At 32.1% G+C, this 21588-nt stretch overlaps 1 protein-coding gene across 2 annotated transcripts; it reads left to right on the plus strand.

Annotated features, from left to right (window-relative positions):
• The first annotated feature begins 484 nt into the window (after positions 1 to 484).
• On the plus strand, positions 485 to 18020 carry LOC127737454 (uncharacterized). Of its 2 annotated transcripts, XR_007999507.1 has the most exons (4): positions 485 to 647; positions 907 to 997; positions 15514 to 16898; positions 17632 to 18020. XR_007999507.1 is itself a non-coding variant. In XM_052248159.1 (3 exons), exons 1-3 carry the CDS (start codon positions 609 to 611, stop codon positions 16419 to 16421), a joined length of 1038 nt encoding a protein of 345 aa, XP_052104119.1. In that variant the 5' UTR covers positions 485 to 608; the 3' UTR covers positions 16422 to 18020. The 2 variants fall into 2 exon arrangements, 1 of the variants encoding a protein (XP_052104119.1); XM_052248159.1 differs by having other exon boundaries at positions 15514 to 18020.
• Positions 18021 to 21588: the final 3568 nt, after the last annotated feature.

The raw sequence follows: 21588 nt of genomic DNA on the forward strand, positions 1-21588 counted from the left end.
GCTCGTGCATGTTCACACTATATGGATTTCATTATTAGGTGTGTGTTCCTTACACAAAAACTGCTCCAACAGATTTATTAGAAAGAACGACTGAAATCGACACTTCATGGGTTTTACGGTCACCATCACAAATTGAATGTGTCTGTGTCTTTAATCGTTAGCGACATGTTTTTGCAGTTTAGATATTAAGATACAAGAATATTCTTTTAATGATTATGTCCTATTCTCGATTGTGACATTTTGACTAGCAGGGGACGCTAATCTGTCGACTCTCACGGTCTTGTTGTTTTTGTAGTACATGTTTTAATTGTTACCTTGTCGTTTTAATCGATTTTTGATATTTGAACATCGGGTAACTTGTATTGCCTAGATATAGGTTATCTCTCATAAAGTAGTAGTGCAAAACGTAAAACAAAGTTTTCAGGTTAATTGAAAATTGTATTGATTGATTTTTAAATAGAATTTTATAGTCTTTCAGAATCCCGATCTGGTTGATAGTGTATGGGAAAATCACCCAACCACAATATTAAGGATACAAAATATGCTTGAAACTCCAATCAAGCAGATCATGCATTTCTTTAACAATAACTTCTTCCTTTCATTGCTAAATGGCTATAAGAAATATCAGGAAATTTTTCAATTTAAAGGTAAGCTATGCTAATTCGGAAACATATTTCTTTTTTCTATATTTCTGATATTAAAGTTATTTTTTTTTACTGAAATTCAGTTAAAAAAAATCTATTAATGTTGAAAAAGATGGAATATCACTGATATGTATAAAATTAATATATACATATGTTAATCTGAATAGAAACTCTAGGTTTTACATTAAAATATGCAGATATGCATTGAACAAAGCACAAAAAGGCAAATTAATATATTCACACGTTATATATTACATTTCAGAGGCGGATAAAATGCTGCAAAACCTTGTATTTTTTCCCGTTACTGATTTGCATATTGATACTTGTTATTCATATATTGGAAGAATTAAAAAGTAAGTAGCTTAATGCAGGGAGAATTTTTTGGTTCCCGATTTACTGTATTTTGACATGCTAAACATATACATATATACGAAGTAAAAGAGTTAGACCATATGCAAATAACAATGATCGTTATTTGAAGATTAAAAAAATACACATATTGAATCTAGATATCCGTATCATATGCGTAAGCATCGTATGCTATGCAAAACTATTAGTTACATAGTGTGCTAGTGACCTAATACGATATATATGGGGTCAGTAAATTTCATATGGGGTGAGAGCGAAACCCCATATGGAATTTACTGACCCCATATATATCGTATTAGGTCACTAGCATACTGTGTAACAAATTTATCTTACCGACTACATGTATCTTAAGATGTGTCATTTAGACTAGTGGCCTATCAAAGTGATCAAGTCTTCAATATTAACAACCTACTTCCATTGGTCTATACAAAAACAAATGCAAACATTAATAACTTGTTAGCTTTTAATGTGTTTTCTGCATTTGTTTCAATCGTTCATCATCAATTTCTTCGTCTGTTGAAAACTTTCAGATTTTTCCTCAACACCGTGTTGTTTTTACAAAGGGGCGTAACACCACTACTAATCGTGTATTGAAATAAACCACGCCTATTAATCACATATGAAATATACACGGTCTCCAAGCGGTTACTTTTAACCAATCATATTCCTTGAAATGAAGAGTAGGTAAGATAACATCAAATATCAAATCATTAAAGCTTTCGGACGAAGACAAGCCAATAAGAAAGTTTATAGAATTTTGGTTGTACGTAAGGTAGAAAGCAGTACTCTGAAAAAAGATGTGAAATTTTAGAAGTTGAAATCAACCAACCATTTACTCTAAAATCCCATATCGGAAACAAAATCACATGAAACTAGATAACATAACATCCATGAAATGTATGTTCTATGGATCACTTCGACACGTAAACAGACAGAAAATGGCATACAAGATCAACATGGATAACATGGAAAATGTTATAGGATCAGCAATACATCAGATAGCACGTTTACAGAAGTGCTACAAGGAGGAAATCAATTTCCATTTAAATCTTTGTACAATTATATTTATCCTTGCTAGTTGCCTGTATTTATGTCATATTTGCATTCGGTGTGTTGTTTAAATCATATAATTATAATGCAATGTTATTTAAATAACAAAAACATACAAAAATCAACACGAATTGATACACCAGTATTAATGGAAATGATTTAACATGATTGGATCTTATATCTCAATTTTATTTGGTCCAAATGGGTTAAATGTGAATAAAGTATCAGACGTAAATCTCTGGATAATAATATCTGTCAAGCCATTCTAATTAGTGCGGAAATAGGAAAAAGTCCGTTATTAAAAAGAGTTTTATTTCACTTCATATTACACGGCTACAAATTTGCACATTCTTAGATAAATGATTATATTTGAATTTAAGATTGGTCGCCAAAAAGTCGTATGGTGCAGTTTTTTTAATTTTATCGTTTAGCTAGCAAATTTGACTAAAATGCAGATCATGAGGGGTATGCAGTATGACTTTTTTTCAAATGCTGCACTCAATCATATTTTTATTTTTATTTTATTCAAACATCAAACACAATGCTTTATTCATTAATCGAAAAAGATAATCATATAAGCCTTTTGATGACAAATTATGAAGGTACAAAGTACTGTAAACGGGAACATTTTGTGTTTCACTAGATTCCAACACCATACAATAAAGCAGTAATGTATAAATTGTATCGTAACTACTATAAATTAATATCACTGCAATTTCTCTTTTCATATACACAAGTTTTTATGGAATAAGATTCTTTTAAACGATTTTTTTTTAAAATTTCAAAATATCTACTATTAAATCATTAGCTTAAATAAAATCCGGAAAGTTGTGTCCGGCCCCTGATTGGGCAGAGTGCCTAGTTTTCCTCATAGAGTTAGGACTTGATTGCTTCGCATCACGGTGCGGAGCTATTAGTTTCAGCGGACATACACGCCATCTTGAAATAATTACTTATCACATATAGATTCTGATTGGTTGCTTTATGATGCGGCTGAGATACAGCAACAGCTATTGGCTCAAATGAGATAAAGAATTACAGACTTTTCTCGTCTCAGGATAAGACATCAAATGCCGGAAAATTAACTATGTGTATTTTAGTTCTTATCAACTGTCATTAATTCATGTTCGTTTTATTATGCATATATTGCACACTGAAATTCAATATTGAAATATCAATTATTAATACGTGTTTATTTGCTTTGTGAATCTGCAATATGCACGATTTGTTTTGCTAAACAATGTTCCTATACAATGTTTACAAAAATTCATTATCTGTATTTTATAACTTCTGCCAATCTAGGCACACCTCCAGAAAGGCAAACCTCCAGAGTCGTGTCTATTTGTAAAAGTTTTAATTTTCAACAAGTAAAGTGAACAAAATTTTAAAAGCATGGGTGTAAAACGCACACTTTTAAAGTAAATCCATTTTATATCAATCAATATTTAAAAATACCACATTTCCAATACTAAATCAACAACCACATGCACACATATTACCTTAGATTAGGATAGAGCGACGCAGTCCGCAGCTTTTTAGAAAGCTCAAACTTGTATTTATTGCATGTGTTGATGTTTTATTGTCTCTTTGATTTTTTTTGGATGTTCGTAATTCTTTCTGAGGTTGTGTTGATATAGTTCTTCTATTTATATAAGATGCAAAATAATTTTTTGAGTTGTATACTAGGTAGGAAAATGAGATCCGACAAAATCCCAAAAGATGATAAACCTGGGAAGTCCGTTGAAACTTGGCTTTAACATTTCAAAGAACCATACATTAAGTTTAATCCTTTGAAAAGTGTTATTTTCTCAAAGCAGAATTGGTTCAGATGTTTTATTTATCCCTACCAGTTAATCGCGGTATTTTGACACAGTTGATAGTTGTAAAGATGAAATAAATTAACTCGAAATTGATGATTATTCAATGATGGTATACAGAAGGAAAGTTTGGAAATTGTTTATTATAAAAGTTGAAACGAATGCTGCATAAGTCAACATACAAAATTTTACATTTCCAATGTCAATGTTCCAGTTCTCAATAGTAGCGTACCCTCTGCTTCATCTTATGGTGCTTACGTAATCTCAATTGATACCTTAAGCTCGTGCATGTTGACACAGTAACGACTTCATGAACAGGGGTGTGCTTCTGACACAAAATTGCTTAAAAATAGGCGACAGATACCAAAGGGATATTCAAACATAATAGTCGAAGACAATCTAACAACGACATGGCGAAAGTCGAAGAACGAGGTAAAGACAAAAAATTCTGCAAAACCCTACATAAAAAGATTGATCAACACGAACCTAACTTACAACTGGGGGTTATCTCATGTGATTAGCAGATTCTGATCCACATGTGGCACCTGTGTGTTTTGCTAGTGTAAATACGAATTCTGTTATATGTATAGAGTCATTAGGAAGAACCGGCGACTTAAATGGACACAAATCATATTTGTTTTCGTAAATTGTTTTGTTATAAATAAGGCCTTTAGTTTTCTTAATTGAATTGTTTCATATTTTTCATGTCGGGGCCTTTTATAGCCAAATATATGGCAAGGGTTTTTTTCATTGTTGAAGGCCGTACGGTTCTCTATAATTGCTTGCATCCACTTGAACTTTGGTGGATAGTTGTATCATGGGTAATCAAACCACATCTCCTTATTTTTATACAAAGTAAGTTTCAAGTCACCATCACAAATTGCGTTATCTCTAAGCTTTACCGTGTCTCAACTCACTAGCAACATCTTTTCGCAGTTTAATATATTTAAATAATAAGTAGATACTAAATGTACAATTTGTGTCCTATTCCTGTTTGTTAAATTTTGACTGATTGTGATTTGCATGGCGTGTGATGCATGCATAGCAAAAGACGCGTATGCTGGTGACGCATCCGAACTCTATTATCTTTGAAGTTCATGGGATTTCCATAGTTTTTGTAAACAAATGAATATCAAAGTGTAAAGCGATCTTTTTTTTTCGTATGCTTGCATATATTGAATAAAAAGCTACATTCAAGCAAGACAAGGGATTATAAACAAAAATAGATTCAGGTTAAAGGTAACTGTCTTTACTACCACTCTAAACCTTTACGAGGATTCAAACTTTATTCATTAATTTCAAAAACAAATTTACAGAACAAGCTTTTTACCATAAGCAGTTCAATATCAATGCTAACCATAGTTCAGATATCAAATCAATTTATACAGACCAGACTGTAGGGCAGAACAATCACGACAATTGGAAATCTTCGACAAACTACAATCATTTAAATTTCGCAAGCATATATTGTCGATCAGATATGAATTTTTTCTTGACTTTTGTTGAGGAATATATAGAGTTGCAAGCAGGACAAACTATTCCTTTCTGAACAGGTTTTATTTGTCGTTGTCCTAGAAGCGCCCCGATGTTACAGTTGTTTTATATTCCCATAATTATATATTGATATGCCTAAAGTGTATTCTGCAATTCAGAAATGTTTTGAAATGCCATGATGCTGGACAAAAGCACGCTACATGTTGTACAGAAATGAAAAGTAAAATTCGGCAATTTTTTTTGCATGTTTTGTACTTTATAATAGCTAAAGGGTTAGAGAAAGTTTCTTTATGTCATGGCCTTCATTTTCTTTTCAATATTTAAAATGGCGAGTTATGACTTACTTTCTATCCTTTTTGACTTCTATCAATGAGAATACGTAATAATAATTCAAACAGTGTCATAGTTTAATACTGTCCTATATTAAGCAAAAAACATCACTTTTGTGTTTTTACACCATTGACAGATACCCAGATAATCCTTTGAATAATTAAAGACAAAAAATAGCATGATCATCAATCATTTATAAGGCAAATCAGTATTCTAACTTACAAACCATATTATAAGATCAGTGTCAATTGAAACGTATGCTGACTTGCAAAATACAGGTATATTCTATTCTAGCTTTTCCTATTAAAAACAAACCAGCTGTTTTTTATTTTTTATTTATTAAGAAATTGGCTCACAGATCTATAGGTATATTAAAAATGTTTTTGACAAATCAATATTATTGGTCTTCATTCACCACAATAATTATTTAGAAATTTCGAATCCGCTTAAATTAAAAAGGACGAAATTTTAATTAAAAAACTGCGATAGTTTACATCCCATTTTACGACCAGTAGTTTTCGTGTCTATAGCAGTTATTGTTGTTATTCAGGTTTCAGAGAGGACATATGATGTGAAATTTCCTGATTAGGGTTCATATATCATAAACCAAAATGTCACATTAGATACCTTGTTTGAAACCTAGATTACACCACAATTACAGAAAACTACCACTGCCTTAATAAATTTTCTAGTACATGTAGTGCTTGGTATTTTTTGTACATCTATTTGCCAATGATTGATGAGTTTATTACTATTTCCTATAACTTTTTTGTTGGCGTCTTTGTTAGATTAAAGTGTTTGTTTGTTTGAATTTTGTAGTCAGTTTTGTTCTATGTCTGTGATGTATGTTTACCTAATTTTGGCTGCTGGATGCCAATTATGGTCACATTAACCTATTATGCTTACCCAATTTTGTCAATATAACGGAACTATAAATAACTGTCATACAACTAACTGGGAGGTTTAGCTAGCTATAAAACCAGGTGTACCAAGTCAGGAATATGGCAGTTGTTTTTCACTTGTTCCGTTGTTTGATAGCGTTTAACTTTGTCAGTTTTATAGACTTCCCCTTTTTGAATTCGCTTTAAAATTCGGTATTTCTGTTTTACTTGTTAATGCTGTATAAATATTCAATTCATGTTTCTGTAAATTGCTTGTACTTCTCTTAAGTGCATTTGTTTTGTTTTGGCCTATATATTTTTTTTTACTTTAGAAATAAGTTTACAATACAGTATTTACCACTTATTATTGGAATGTTGGTTTGTAAAAATTATTTTATGCATTTGGACCAATAGAATTATTTATAATTTTAGTCTTTTATTATATTTCTTTTGCATACAGAAAACATTTTGAATTAACAGTAAACATAAATGACTCGTAAAGGCAACACCTTTCAATCATTCATTTAGCCAAAAATTAAATATAAATTGTGAACATAACGTGATTTTAAATACAAAAGTCCTATTGAAGACAAATTATCATTAGTTAACCCTGTGAGCATCTGGCAGTCATTTACTGTTACGTAATTGCGTCACATTAGAGATTTCCAAAAAAGGACAAATGTACGTAACTCGGCGTACGTTACTAATGGGACCGGTGATTGCCAACCAATGAACTTTGTGAAATACGTCGTTGAAATTTTAACTAAGTATCTAAAAATTATTTAAATCATATATCGGAGTTTTCGTCAATATTAAATATTTTTTTTGGATGTTGTAAAATGATAGAAATCATGTAATATTATTTATCACTTGATTCTACAGATTCCCGCCCATATTTTCACTATCAATAGATCACGTAAATACATGTACATCTATCATACAACTGATTTAAGCAGCGACATATAATATATTAAATGTCTCTGAATTGAGTTATATTTGGTTTTGACCACGACAATAGCATGAATAGTTTGTTAACAAACTTTGCAGATGAACGTTCCATTTTTCTACATTTTACAGGCTTATTGTTTTGCATCACATTTTTATAAAGCATCATTTCACACTCTTCTTCTGCAAATTATAAAGAATAAGAAAATCAAGCTTAATGATTATCGCTTCCTTCCATTAATTTATTTACCAAGAGTGAGACTTATATATTTACGAGGAAAAACGTACGAATATAAGTATGTGTATATTTACAGAAACGTAATGGATTCTTAAATAAAAGAGGATGTGTTGAGATAAACCATTACATAAAATCCGTATTTTTTTAGCTCACCTGGCCCGAAGGGCCAAGTTAGCTTTTCTCATCACTTGGCGTCATTCGTCCGTCGTCGTTGTCGTCCGTCGTCGTCGTCATCCGTTGTCGTCGTCGTTAACTTTTTACATTTTGAACTTCTAGAGAACCTCTGAATGGAATGAAACCAAACATGGCATGAATGTTCCTTATGAGGTGCTGACCAAGTGTTGTTACTTTGTAGCCGATCCATCATCCAAGATGGCCGCCAGCGGGGGACTTCATTTAACATAGGACCCTATGGACAATACATACAAATGTCTTCTTTTAGAGAACCACTGAATGGAATAAAACCAAACATGGCATGCATGTTCCTTATGAGGTGAAATCAAAGTGTTTCCAAATATCCAAATATGAAATAGTCTCAGTGGCCCCTAAGCATGCGTCCCTGGGCTACATTTTACTGGTTTTACTTGAGGTGTTTATTTATAAAATGTGTTTAAATAAAATAAAATATAAGTATCGACTGGTAGAACCATAGTTTTTCATTATATATGTAGTTTGAATTATAGCATAAACAATTTGCAAGCAAAATATACATAATACATTGTTAGTGGATAGATATCGAATATTGATGATACACATACATGTATATTTAAAACATATGAAACAGTATATGTCCATGAGACATGCTATTCAATGGGAATGTATTTCTACGCAGTCTCTGTTGTAATAACTTTTTTTTCGTCACCTGTGAAATTTTAGAACTGTACCAGTTCATATCGCACATTACTATTCTTATAGAAGCATATCTATGAAGTCTCTATTGTAAATACCTAACCTAGGTCATTTTAAAATTTTTTGAATTATACAAGCGTTGTTCGGTTTTTAATTGTATAACTGTAAAGATTGTTTTAGTATAGAATAGATTGATATGATTCATTGTACATCATCATAATCATACTAATGAAGGACATCTGCTGAATATTTATAGATGCTTATATTTAATGTTTCCTTTTTTGAATATTGGTGTTGTTTGGTACACTTTTTGGAGTATACATAATTTATTTATTGTGTACTAGTATCGTTACTCGTAACGATACAGCGAGTAACGATCCAGCGCCCTCGTAAGAAAGATCGTTGACTAATATCTAGACGTTTTATATATATAGCTAACGCAAATTTGATGATCTAACATTGTTGGGCTAAATTTGAGACGTATAATAAAAAAAGCAGACGTGTCCACAGGACAGATTAGCATCAGACCTGTTCACTGGTCTGGTCAGGTTAAGCTCTCCTGTCCACAGGTCTTATCTGGTCTGCAGCAGTCATAAAAAGCAGACCTAGGCCTGATCTGATAAGGATAAAGTTAACTTGTAGGTCAGCTAAAATTTTCTTAAGTTATATTGAAGAGCAGTCCTTGAAAGCAGTCTACTACTCTAAGTTACCTTTTGTACAGGTTAGGACTACACCTATCTGTTTTTACTAGGGATGTCAACTCGGTGTAGATTTACTAATCGAGTACTCGTTGGATTTTCCGCGCGATACTCGAGTCCTCGCTCGGAAAAACATCTACAAAATGGAAACACAAAGATGAAAGAAGCAACTACTTACCACAATATTGTAATAATAATATAAATGTTATTACATTCAAACAAGTATGTTCAACCCGAAATTGTGTTGAGCTTAATAAACTTTGTAGATTTATTAAATCTATTTCTGTGAAAGTCTATCCTCCTGGTTAAAAATAACTACTAGTATATGTTTTTTATCTTTTGTCCAAATATATTTTAATATTATATAACAGTCATTTGTATTTCACATGTGCTATATTATTAATATTTGTATCAATGTAATATATTACCTTCATTGTGAAAATATATGTTTCAAATCATGTCTGGACATAAACATTATATATATTATAGTTAATATCATAAATGTCATCAGATTAATTTTAACCGAATGTATGAAATCTTCGCCATTATTCTCCAAAAAAAAAAGATTCTCACCTTTTTCTACACTGCAGTTTGTCTGTTGGTCCTTTTTCGTTTTGTTTGCCATTGCGTTGTAAGTTTGTCATTGACTTATGAGTTTGATAATCCATTTGGTATCTTCTGCCTTTCTTTTGCTTTGTGTTTGTCTGACAGTTGCAAAGAAGAGGCGATACTCATAAAAGGTCTTGACTTTGACTTCAATTTCAAGATGATTGATAATGGATCTCAAATCAAAAGACTATCAGACTATTATGTTTTGATCAGTATAAAACGCGATTCAAATATATAATGGGAAACACTCATATTAAATAAAACCAAAGCACAACGACTTTATACAATTTGACAAACACTTTTGATTCGATAATTGTTACTGTTAATGTGAAGTAGCGATTACAAGCAATATTCGAAATTAAAAATTTCTTTGATTTTGAATTTGACCGTTATTTCCTCCTAATGGATAAATGATCTGATATATCAATAGACTGTTAACCTCTTTGACTTACGGTTGATTAGTTACATCGATATATTACTTATATCAAACGCAAACAGCTAAAATACGCTAGAAGATGTCAGCGGATAACTTCTGTTGAAAAAAGAACATAACGGCTAGAGGATGTAACGAACAATTTATAAAGAAAGAGTCGATATCTTTTACTGTTTCAACGGAGTATAGTTAATAAGAAAATCAGAGTAAATGAAGATAAATCCCATAGTTAAAAGTATGTACGTAACTCGGCGTACGTTACTAATGGGACCGGTGATTGCCAACCAATGAACTTTGTGAAATACGTCGTTGAAATTTTAACTAAGTATCTAAAAATTATTTAAATCATATATCGGAGTTTTCGTCAATATTAAATATTTTTTTTGGATGTTGTAAAATGATAGAAATCATGTAATATTATTTATCACTTGATTCTACAGATTCCCGCCCATATTTTCACTATCAATAGATCACGTAAATACATGTACATCTATCATACAACTGATTTAAGCAGCGACATATAATATATTAAATGTCTCTGAATTGAGTTATATTTGGTTTTGACCACGACAATAGCATGAATAGTTTGTTAACAAACTTTGCAGATGAACGTTCCATTTTTCTACATTTTACAGGCTTATTGTTTTGCATCACATTTTTATAAAGCATCATTTCACACTCTTCTTCTGCAAATTATAAAGAATAAGAAAATCAAGCTTAATGATTATCGCTTCCTTCCATTAATTTATTTACCAAGAGTGAGACTTATATATTTACGAGGAAAAACGTACGAATATAAGTATGTGTATATTTACAGAAACGTAATGGATTCTTAAATAAAAGAGAATGTGTTGAGATAAACCATTACATAAAATCCGTATTTTTTTAGCTCACCTGGCCCGAAGGGCCAAGTTAGCTTTTCTCATCACTTGGCGTCCGTCGTCCGTCGTCGTTGTCGTCCGTCGTCGTCGTCATCCGTTGTCGTCGTCGTTAACTTTTTACATTTTGAACTTCTAGAGAACCTCTGAATGGAATGAAACCAAACATGGCATGAATGTTTCTTATGAGGTGCTGACCAAGTGTTGTTACTTTGTAGCCGATCCATCATCCAAGATGGCCGCCAGCGGGGGACTTCATTTAACATAGGACCCTATGGACAATACATACAAATGTCTTCTTTTAGAGAACCACTGAATGGAATAAAACCAAACATGGCATGCATGTTCCTTATGAGGTGAAATCAAAGTGTTTCCAAATATCCAAATATGAAATAGTCTCAGTGGCCCCTAAGCATGCGTCCCTGGGCTACATTTTACTGGTTTTACTTGAGGTGTTTATTTATAAAATGTGTTTAAATAAAATAAAATATAAGTATCGACTGGTAGAACCATAGTTTTTCATTATATATGTAGTTTGAATTATAGCATAAACAATTTGCAAGCAAAATATACATAATACATTGTTAGTGGATAGATATCGAATATTGATGATACACATACATGTATATTTAAAACATATGAAACAGTATATGTCCATGAGACATGCTATTCAATGGGAATGTATTTCTACGCAGTCTCTGCTGTAATAACTTTTTTTTCGTCACCTGTGAAATTTTAGAACTGTACCAGTTCATATCGCACATTACTATTCTTATAGAAGCATATCTATGAAGTCTCTATTGTAAATACCTAACCTAGGTCATTTTAAATTTTTTTGAATTATACAAGCGTTGTTCGGTTTTTAATTGTATAACTGTAAAGATTGTTATAGTATAGAATAGATTGATATGATTCATTGTACATCATCATAATCATACTAATGAAGGACATCTGCTAAATATTTATAGATGCTTATATTTAATGTTTCCTTTTTTGAATATTGGTGTTGTTTGGTACACTTTTTGGAGTATACATAACTTATTTATTGTGTACTAGTATCGTTACTCGTAACGATACAGCGAGTAACGATCCAGCGCCCTCGTAAGAAAGATCGTTGACTTATATCTAGACGTTTTATATATATAGCTAACGCAAATTTGATGATCTAACATTGTTGGGCTAAATTTGAGACGTATAATAAAAAAAGCAGACGTGTCCACAGGACAGATTAGCATCAGACCTGTTCACTGGTCTGGTCAGGTTAAGCTCTCCTGTCCACAGGTCTTATCTGGTCTGCAGCAGTCATAAAAAGCAGACCTAGGCCTGGTCTGATAAGGATAAAGTTAACTTGTAGGTCAGCTAAAATTGTCTTAAGTTATATTGAAGAGCAGTCCTTGAAAGCAGTCTACTGCTCTAAGTTACCTTTTGTACAGGTTAGGACTACACCTATCTGTTTTTACTAGGGATGTCAACTCGGTGTAGATTTACTAATCGAGTACTCGTTGGATTTTCCGCGCGATACTCGAGTCCTCGCTCGGAAAAACATCTACAAAATGGAAACACAAAGATTAAAGAAGCAAATACTTACCACAATATTGTAATAATAATATAAATGTTATTACATTCAAACAAGTATGTTCAACCCGAAATTGTGTTGAGCTTAATAAACTTTGTAGATTTATTAAATCTATTTCTGTGAAAGTCTATCCTCCTGGTTAAAAATAACTACTAGTATATGTTTTTTATCTTTTGTCCAAATATATTTTAATATTATATAACAGTCATTTGTATTTCACATGTGCTATATTATTAATATTTGTATCAATGTAATATATTACCTTCATTGTGAAAATATATGTTTCAAATCATGTCTGGACATAAACATTATATATATTATAGTTAATATCATAAATGTCATCAGATTAATTTTAACCGAATGTATGAAATCTTCGCCATTATTCTCCAAAAAAAAAAGATTCTCACCTTTTTCTACACTGCAGTTTGTCTGTTGGTCCTTTTTCGTTTTGTTTGCCATTGCGTTGTAAGTTTGTCATTGACTTATGAGTTTGATAATCCATTTGGTATCTTCTGCCTTTCTTTTGCTTTGTGTTTGTCTGACAGTTGCAAAGAAGAGGCGATACTCATAAAAGGTCTTGACTTTGACTTCAATTTCAAGATGATTGATAATGGATCTCAAATCAAAAGACTATCAGACTATTATGTTTTGATCAGTATAAAACGCGATTCAAATATATAATGGGAAACACTCATATTAAATAAAACCAAAGCACAACGACTTTATACAATTTGACAAACACTTTTGATTCGATAATTGTTACTGTTAATGTGAAGTAGCGATTACAAGCAATATTCGAAATTAAAAATTTCTTTGATTTTGAATTTGACCGTTATTTCCTCCTAATGGATAAATGATCTGATATATCAATAGACTGTTAACCTCTTTGACTTACGGTTGATTAGTTACATCGATATATTACTTATATCAAACGCAAACAGCTAAAATACGCTAGAAGATGTCAGCGGATAACTTCTGTTAAAAAAAGAACATAACGGCTAGAGGATGTAACGAACAATTTATAAAGAAAGAGTCGATATCTTTTACTGTTTCAACGGAGTATAGTTAATAAGAAAATCAGAGTAAATGAAGATAAATCCCATAGTTAAAAGTATCCATATACACTGGGTCAGCTACCATAGTTTGACCATTCTTCAATATCCTATGCAAAAAGTTCTATGGATGAAATACGATACATTCTAAGGATGGCATTATTTATGATAGTAAAATTGTTTTCCTATATTTACGTACGATTCAAATTTGTGGCCAGCCTCAAATCTGTGTTCAGCCCTTATATATGTGTCCCATGATGTCTTGACCCTCAAATCTGTTGGCCTTTTTCAAACCTCAAATATGCGACCTTTTCCCCAAATATGTGTCCTGTTACGTCATGGCACTTGAATCTGCGAACAATGTTTATTCAAATCAATGTCCTTCTTTTCATGAAGTAGACAGTCATGTGAAATGAAACGGACATTCAAATATAAAACATGAGTTAAACATGTTTTTAATCGGTCAACCCTCCTCTTTACCTGGATTAACAGCTATAAAATCAGTTTGAATGATTGATTGATTGATGTATAACGCCACTTTCAGCACTATTGACTATGTCGTGGCAGTCAGTTTTAATTAGTGGAGGAAGCCGGAGTATCCGGAGATAACTATCGACATTCGGCAGAAAAAACTGACGATCCTTGTCAATTAAGATTGGAGTCGAGCGCACCTGCCACGTGCTTCAGTGTTGACAGGCTAGTGATACAGTAGTTGAACTACTAAAACCACTCGTCAAGCGAGTCCCCAATAAATCAGTTTGAAAGGGCTTGACTAATCAGATCAACACAAAGTACAAAATTAACTAATAAAAGGATAAAAAGACAATATATAAAGTACTGATCAAAGATTATTCAAATCTGTGTTACCGTTTTACTTTCAAGGCTTCATTACTTATTTGACGCGTTTATGACTAATGTGTCTATATTAAAAGATACAAACAAATGTTTTTATATGTTGACTGTTTTCACTAGTTAACATGATTAATCTATTTCTTTGATTTTAAATCGATTTAAAAACAAATGACTTGATAAGAATTGCAAATTACTACTGGTAACTAAAATGATAAAGTATTGCTAGAAGATTCATTTTACATAGTTCAACATGCATACACTTTTCAAAAGCATAACTGCAGTCTAGTATCGATTCAATTTGAAAAAAAAGTCGAACTGATTTCTATGATAACACAAATCTTTCCTCGATGACGTTACGCTTATTCCGACGTCAACACATAGAACAGAGCACGACTTGTTAGAAACACTCCGATTTTAGAAGAGAAAGGACACAGATTTGCGACGTCTATGACATAATCATGATAATACAGAATAATACACAGATTCGAAGAAAGGATATCGATTTGAGGCTTACATAATTTTATATATATAAATATATATTTAGTTATTGATGATATGGATACAATTTACTGATATTTGGATTGGAATTGGAAAGAATCTTTTCTGTTTTTAATTTTTTGAATTATGATTTCAAAATGGTATTTCGAGGAAAAGTGAATCGGTCTATTCGCACTGTCGCCTTTAAAATTAGTTAAGAAAGATAAATTTTACATGCTGTACTTAAAACAATTAATCAGCTATTCGACACGTGATGCAAAGAATATTTAGATTGCTATAATCTACTACATTTTTTTTCAGATTTCCAAAACTATTTGTCAGAAAATTTTATGGATCGTGGAAATATCAATAATAATGACAACGGAGGCGAACTGACATTAATAACAGCTTATTTTAACATCGGGTCATTTAAAAAAGGTCCACAACTTATATATTCACAAAGCTCATATTATGATTGGATGAAAAGTTTTCAGTCTGTGAACAATAGTGTAATCCTTTATACGGACGCAATTAGTTTATCGGTGCAATTCAAACTATATCGAGCACATTTCCCAAAACACATGACTAAAGTATTCATAGTGAATCAAAGAAGCCTCTGGGCTTTTCAATTGAAATCAAGAATCGAAGAAATTTATAGCCAACCAGGGTACCCGATATATTATCCAAATGTGGGAGAGCCTGCTTATTCATGTGTAATGCATGCTAAGTATGAACTGATGGAACAAGTAATAAAAGAGAAGTTATTTAAGACCAAATATATTGCATGGATCGATATAGGCTATTTTAGAAGGACGAAACCCGGTTGTTTTAAAATGGAACCTCCTAAGGATATAAGAGATGATCATATTTTATTTTCACAAGTAGATTTTTTCAAATATCACCTCACTATGACGGAAATTATATATAAAAGTAGTTTATTCATAGCTGGTGGATTTTTCATTGGAAGACCGGATAATCTTCTGTTGTTCATTGAGGATTATAAGTTAGCCGTTGAAAGTTTGCTTGACATGAATGTAATGAACTCAGATCAGCAAGTATTGTTCATATTGTATTCATCAAAACTACCCTTTAATCCTAGAATACCAATTCAAACTTTTTTTAACCCAATAAGTTTGAAAAAAGGAAGAAAAGATCGATGGCATTTTCTTGGTAAACTCTGTCAGAGGTTTATCAAATGGAAAGGAAGTGGAGACACCTGTATCGCTTAATAAAATGAAATATATATTTATCTTTCCGTTTATTTAATATGTTTCTGACAGTAAGACATCCCATGCAATTGTCGTTACTTTCATGAACACAATAATAAGTTGCAAGGCATTATTGCATCCTGTGTGGAGTTCTTAATATCCACCGCTGGCAACTAGTACAAAGAGAACTTTTCATTCTATTACATAGTGTACTTCAAATCAAAAATAAGGCAGTGTATCTATTAAAATAACTGTTTAAGATAAAAGAAACAAAAGCAAAAAAGAAAACATTGAATTTGATACGAGACAAATACTGAGCTTAAGACAAAGGATAGAAACACACATTATTTTGGGTTTAGGTAGATCCAGTGGCTTGTGCTATCTTGGATATAAAAAGAAACAGAACATAATCAATTTAGATCTAACACAAAACATTAAAAGATTTGAGATAGCAATGTGATTCACTTGTGAGACTTGCCATTACAATGTAAAAACTATGTGAGTTATCTTAATATAAAAACAATTTTAAAAATACTGATTTTGTTTTCTGATTCATGTATTTGTTGATGTGTCTTATAAGGGAGATACTTTATAGATAAACTTACTTTTATAAAGGAATGTGTACTAAGTTTACAAATGAAAAAAAAAAAAAAACGAGTCCCAATTTTACTATTTATTTTCTGAAAGCTAAATTATTTTCTAATATTGTATCTTTAAATTATATGGTTTTCTTGCTATCACACAAAATGTTGAACAACGTGTAGATTGAAAAGTTCCGTGACACTTTCTTTCTATTATACTGTTGGAAAAAAAAGCATGATATTAACTTCATTTTGACAAATTACTTTATCGATTTTAATGTAGACCCTAAATCTGCCTTAAATTAATTTTCTTGTTATTCAAACCCCATCCCAAACGATCATATGAAACTAGTCAACAATGAGCAAAACCAATATGGTGTACATAATTCCCCAACCGATGTGTTCCTAAACAAATATAATCGTCTTGTTGTTTACTGAAAATTATGCACATTAATACAATCATACTAAATGAAAATAACACTTTAAAATTTTCGTGCGTCCGACACATGTTTCTAGATTTAACTTTATCGGAACGCTTACACATAAACAATATCAAAAATGTGTTATTATTTAACACAAGAGACACATTTACTAAAGTTTTATGAGAAACTAATCAATACAAAAATTCGAAGGAGATTTGTCTTTTTCAGTTATGGCCAGAACAAACTTACAGATGGGTGTAGTCCTAACCTGTACAACAAGTTAACTTGCTAACCAGTCAAAGTTAACACGAGATAGGTTTGAGGAGTGCTACAACCGGTCCTAGGACCACAATCAAGTTAAATCGAAAAACAGACTTAGTCCTTGGACTGCCGAAACAGTTAACTTTAGAGAGGTCTGCTACTGAAATTCGGCAATAAGTTAACTTCGATTTTGACAACTCCGATTGACCTGATCTGAAGTTAACTTTTGGCTTGTTTGCTCAACACTAAGTAAAACTGCTCTACATCGATTGATAAAACATTTATAAATGTTATTGTTTCTTGATATAAACATTACAGATTAAATACATTTGTAAATAAAGTACGCATAAAAACTTTTTAATACAAGTTTCTATTTGATCTGCCTTTTAACAAATCGAAAACGATATTGGTTACATCGCTAACGTACATTGTAAATTTTAAATTTGTCAAGTCGTGTTTTAGTTCTGATCTGTTTTAAAATGTAGCAGTCCGTGTACAGTTGTAAGCTTAAACACTTGGTTATCAGATAGCATCGATTAACAATGACCACAGAGCAGAGTACATAATTTGTATCAACTAATCATAATAAATGAAAGCAATATTGGTGTACAGTTACTAACATTTATAGTCGGCTTTAATTAAGTGTGCCCACAGTTCTACTGTTTCTTTTTCTGCATCAGTTTAGAGTGCCAGCATGTCCTCTTCTTATTCAAAATATTGAATTTTACCACAAATCAGCAGTTTTTATATTTCAGGCTGGTTTGTAATACAAAAACATTGGACCACATCAACCAAAACTGACCATATTTGCACTTTATTATGCAAATTATATAGGCGGTTATCATTAATCAGTAAACTAGTATATGTAAACTAAGATTCAATTTTACATTACAACTGACAGCAATATTGGAACACAATGACAACAAAATTTTGTCCACACCAATTTCGAACTAACACTTACAGAATAGCAGTTTTATGAAGCTGGGATATTGTTCATGTCATTACTCTGATGTCACTCCTGATGAAGGAGAATAGCTGCACAGTTGTTAACTGTCACAGACAGTTCCAAGAAGTTTTTGTTTTCCCGTATACATCGTACAACGTTCATTTTTCATATATACATATATAGATATTTCAGCTGATCTGTAACAATTCCATCTTCATGCCTTTTATATCATGTACTGTATTACGACGCTAGATTAAAACTGACAAGGAAAGGTAACACCCGGCCACCGAAAGCTTTATTTTGTGAAGCCTAGGTGGTCGAGTGGTCTAGCGCGTCGGATACAGTGCAGGCGATTTGGTGTCACGATATATCAGTAGCATGAGTTCGAATCCCGGCGAGGGAAGAACAAAATATTTGCGAAAGCAAATTTACAGATCAAACATTGTTGGGCTAATATATATACAAGTCTAAATTGAAAACAACGTTCAAACCTATGATTGCGTTGGATAAAAACCGCAATTTTTATACGTGTGCATGCAAAACAAATTTCTTGGTAGAGGGGTCTAAATACAGCACAAACAACATTTTCCAAAAGACCAAATGAGTGAAAAGTATATTTTAACAAAACACATTTGACTAGCAGGTCGAACAACTGATGTTCTTAAACCCTGCTGACTGCCATTGGCGATTTCCAAATAAACGGATCACAAGATGTAACAAAATAGATCTTATTATTAATTTATTACCAAAAAGAAAACAATAAACTTGCGGAAAAGATGGTATACCGCAAACATGAGGTGCAAAAATGTGAACACCATATCCGGATTTCGACAATTAATGTCTCTTCAGTGATGTTAGGAATCGAAACGGTATTTGGAAGGCCATATAATTTACCTCAATTTAGGATAGACTCTTGAATTTTGAAAGGGTCAAAATAGGATGAACGGATCATATAAACCCGAAGGCAAATATAATACAAGCCCAAACGAAAAAATATAAACAAGTCTAAATTGTAAACAACGTTCAAACCTATGATTGCGTTGGATAAAAACCGCAATTTTTATACGTGTGCATGCAAAACAAATTTCTTGGTAGAGGGGTCTAAATACAGCACAAACAACATTTTCCAAAAGACCAAATGAGTGAAAAGTATATTTTAAAAAAACACATTTGACTAGCAGGTCGAACAACTGATGTTCTTAAACCCTGCTGACTGCCATTGGCGATTTCCAAATAAACGGATCACAAGATGTAACAAAATAGATCTTATTATTAATTTATTACCAAAAAGAAAACAATAAACTTGCGGAAAAGATGGTATACCGCAAACATGAGGTGCAAAAATGTGAACACCATATCCGGATTTCGACAATTAATGTCTCTTCAGTGATGTTAGGAATCGAAACGGTATTTGGAAGGCCATATAATTTACCTCAATTTAGGATAGACTCTTGAATTTTGAAAGGGTCAAAATAGGATGAACGGATCATATAAACCCGAAGGCAAATATAATACAAGCCCAAACGAAAAAATATAAACAAGTCTAAATTGTAAACAACGTTCAAACCTATGATTGCGTTGGATAAAAACCGCAATTTTTATACGTGTGCACGCAAAACAAATTTCTTGGTAGAGGGGTCTAAATACAGCACAAACAACATTTTCCAAAAGACCAAATGAGTGAATATATGACATGAGTTAAATCAGTATCAGTAATCGGCTAATCTCTATATATGTGTTTATATCTCTAAATCTTTTTTAAAATTTTTGCTCTAAATCGGAATCAGAGTAATGACATGAACAATATCCCAGCTTCATAAAACTGCTATTCTGTAAGTATATATATATTTTCATATAAGTGCCTATAAATAGCAACACATAACATACGAATCTATTTGAGTGTGGATTAATCAGTACAAAGATTAATTCAATTACACAAATGAAATTTTAAATTGCCTTACAATGTAATTTTAACACACTATTGAGTATGTAAATATTAGAATGTTTAAAATATTTACAACGCGATAAAAAATAAACGCAATATTTCGCTAGACAAACTAGCTGCATCAAGCGTGCATCTATCCAGGTGAAATCGGATGTAGATAAGAAACTTTTGCAGCTCATTGTACATAAATTTAACTGTCTAATAAAGAAATTTGGATGAAGTTCAAGATTATTAACAAAATTGGTGGTTGAAGTTTGCAACGTCCATTGGCCAATATCACAGGATAAAAAGGACGATGCTTTGTTCTAAATTATTCTTTATCTTTCCTGTATCTTTTCTCGTCTTTTTCATTAAGACCATCAGGTTCGAAAGTGTGGAGCTGGTGGATCCAAAATTTTTCTCTTCTCCTTCTCGCCGTGGTGTCCCACTCGGTGTTGACTTCTATGATTTGGAAAGTAACTTTATCAAAAGGATGTTTCTTTGAGCGAAGATGTCTTGTGAGAGGACAGTTTTTGTTGGTTTTATACCATGAACGATGGTTATTAAGCCGAATATTAAATTTATCCATTGTTTCTCCCACATACTGAATGCCACAAGTGTTACATGTTAGTACATAAATTGAGTTCTCTGTTTTACAGTTGGAATTTAAGTAGATGGTATAACTTTGTTTTGTAAAGGAGCTGATGAAAGAACTGCTTGTATTGGCAGCTTTACAACATAAGAAATTCCTTCTGCCACATTGTTTGCAGCAACCGGGAGGTGGAGTAGGTTGCTTTGTTAATACAGCTGTCACTAATTTGTCACGGATGTTTTTATGTCTTCTGAAGGCCATGACTGGTGGTGAGGAAAATACTTTTTTTAAATTGGGGTCATTTTCTACAATTTTCCAATGCTTTTGAACAATAGATGACACATTTTTAAAATCAGGATGGTAAGTGAGTACAAGAGGTGTTCTGTTGACTTGTACTCCAGAAGTTCATGGCGACTAGTGTTGTTTGCCCTTTCGAAAGCTGTATCAATGATGTTGTTATTG

The sequence above is a fragment of the Mytilus californianus genome, unplaced genomic scaffold (genome assembly GCF_021869535.1).
Source record: "Mytilus californianus isolate M0D057914Y unplaced genomic scaffold, xbMytCali1.0.p SCAF_4, whole genome shotgun sequence".
NCBI lineage: Eukaryota > Metazoa > Mollusca > Bivalvia > Mytilida > Mytilidae > Mytilus > Mytilus californianus.

Coding starts and splice junctions, on each gene's coding strand:
- LOC127737454 (XM_052248159.1), top strand. CDS start 609: ATGGCTATAAGAAATATCAGGAAATTTTTCAATTTAAAG. Junction 648..906: donor GGAAATTTTTCAATTTAAAG/GTAAGCTATGCT, acceptor ATTACATTTCAG/AGGCGGATAAAATGCTGCAA. Junction 998..15,513: donor TATATTGGAAGAATTAAAAA/GTAAGTAGCTTA, acceptor ATTTTTTTTCAG/ATTTCCAAAACTATTTGTCA.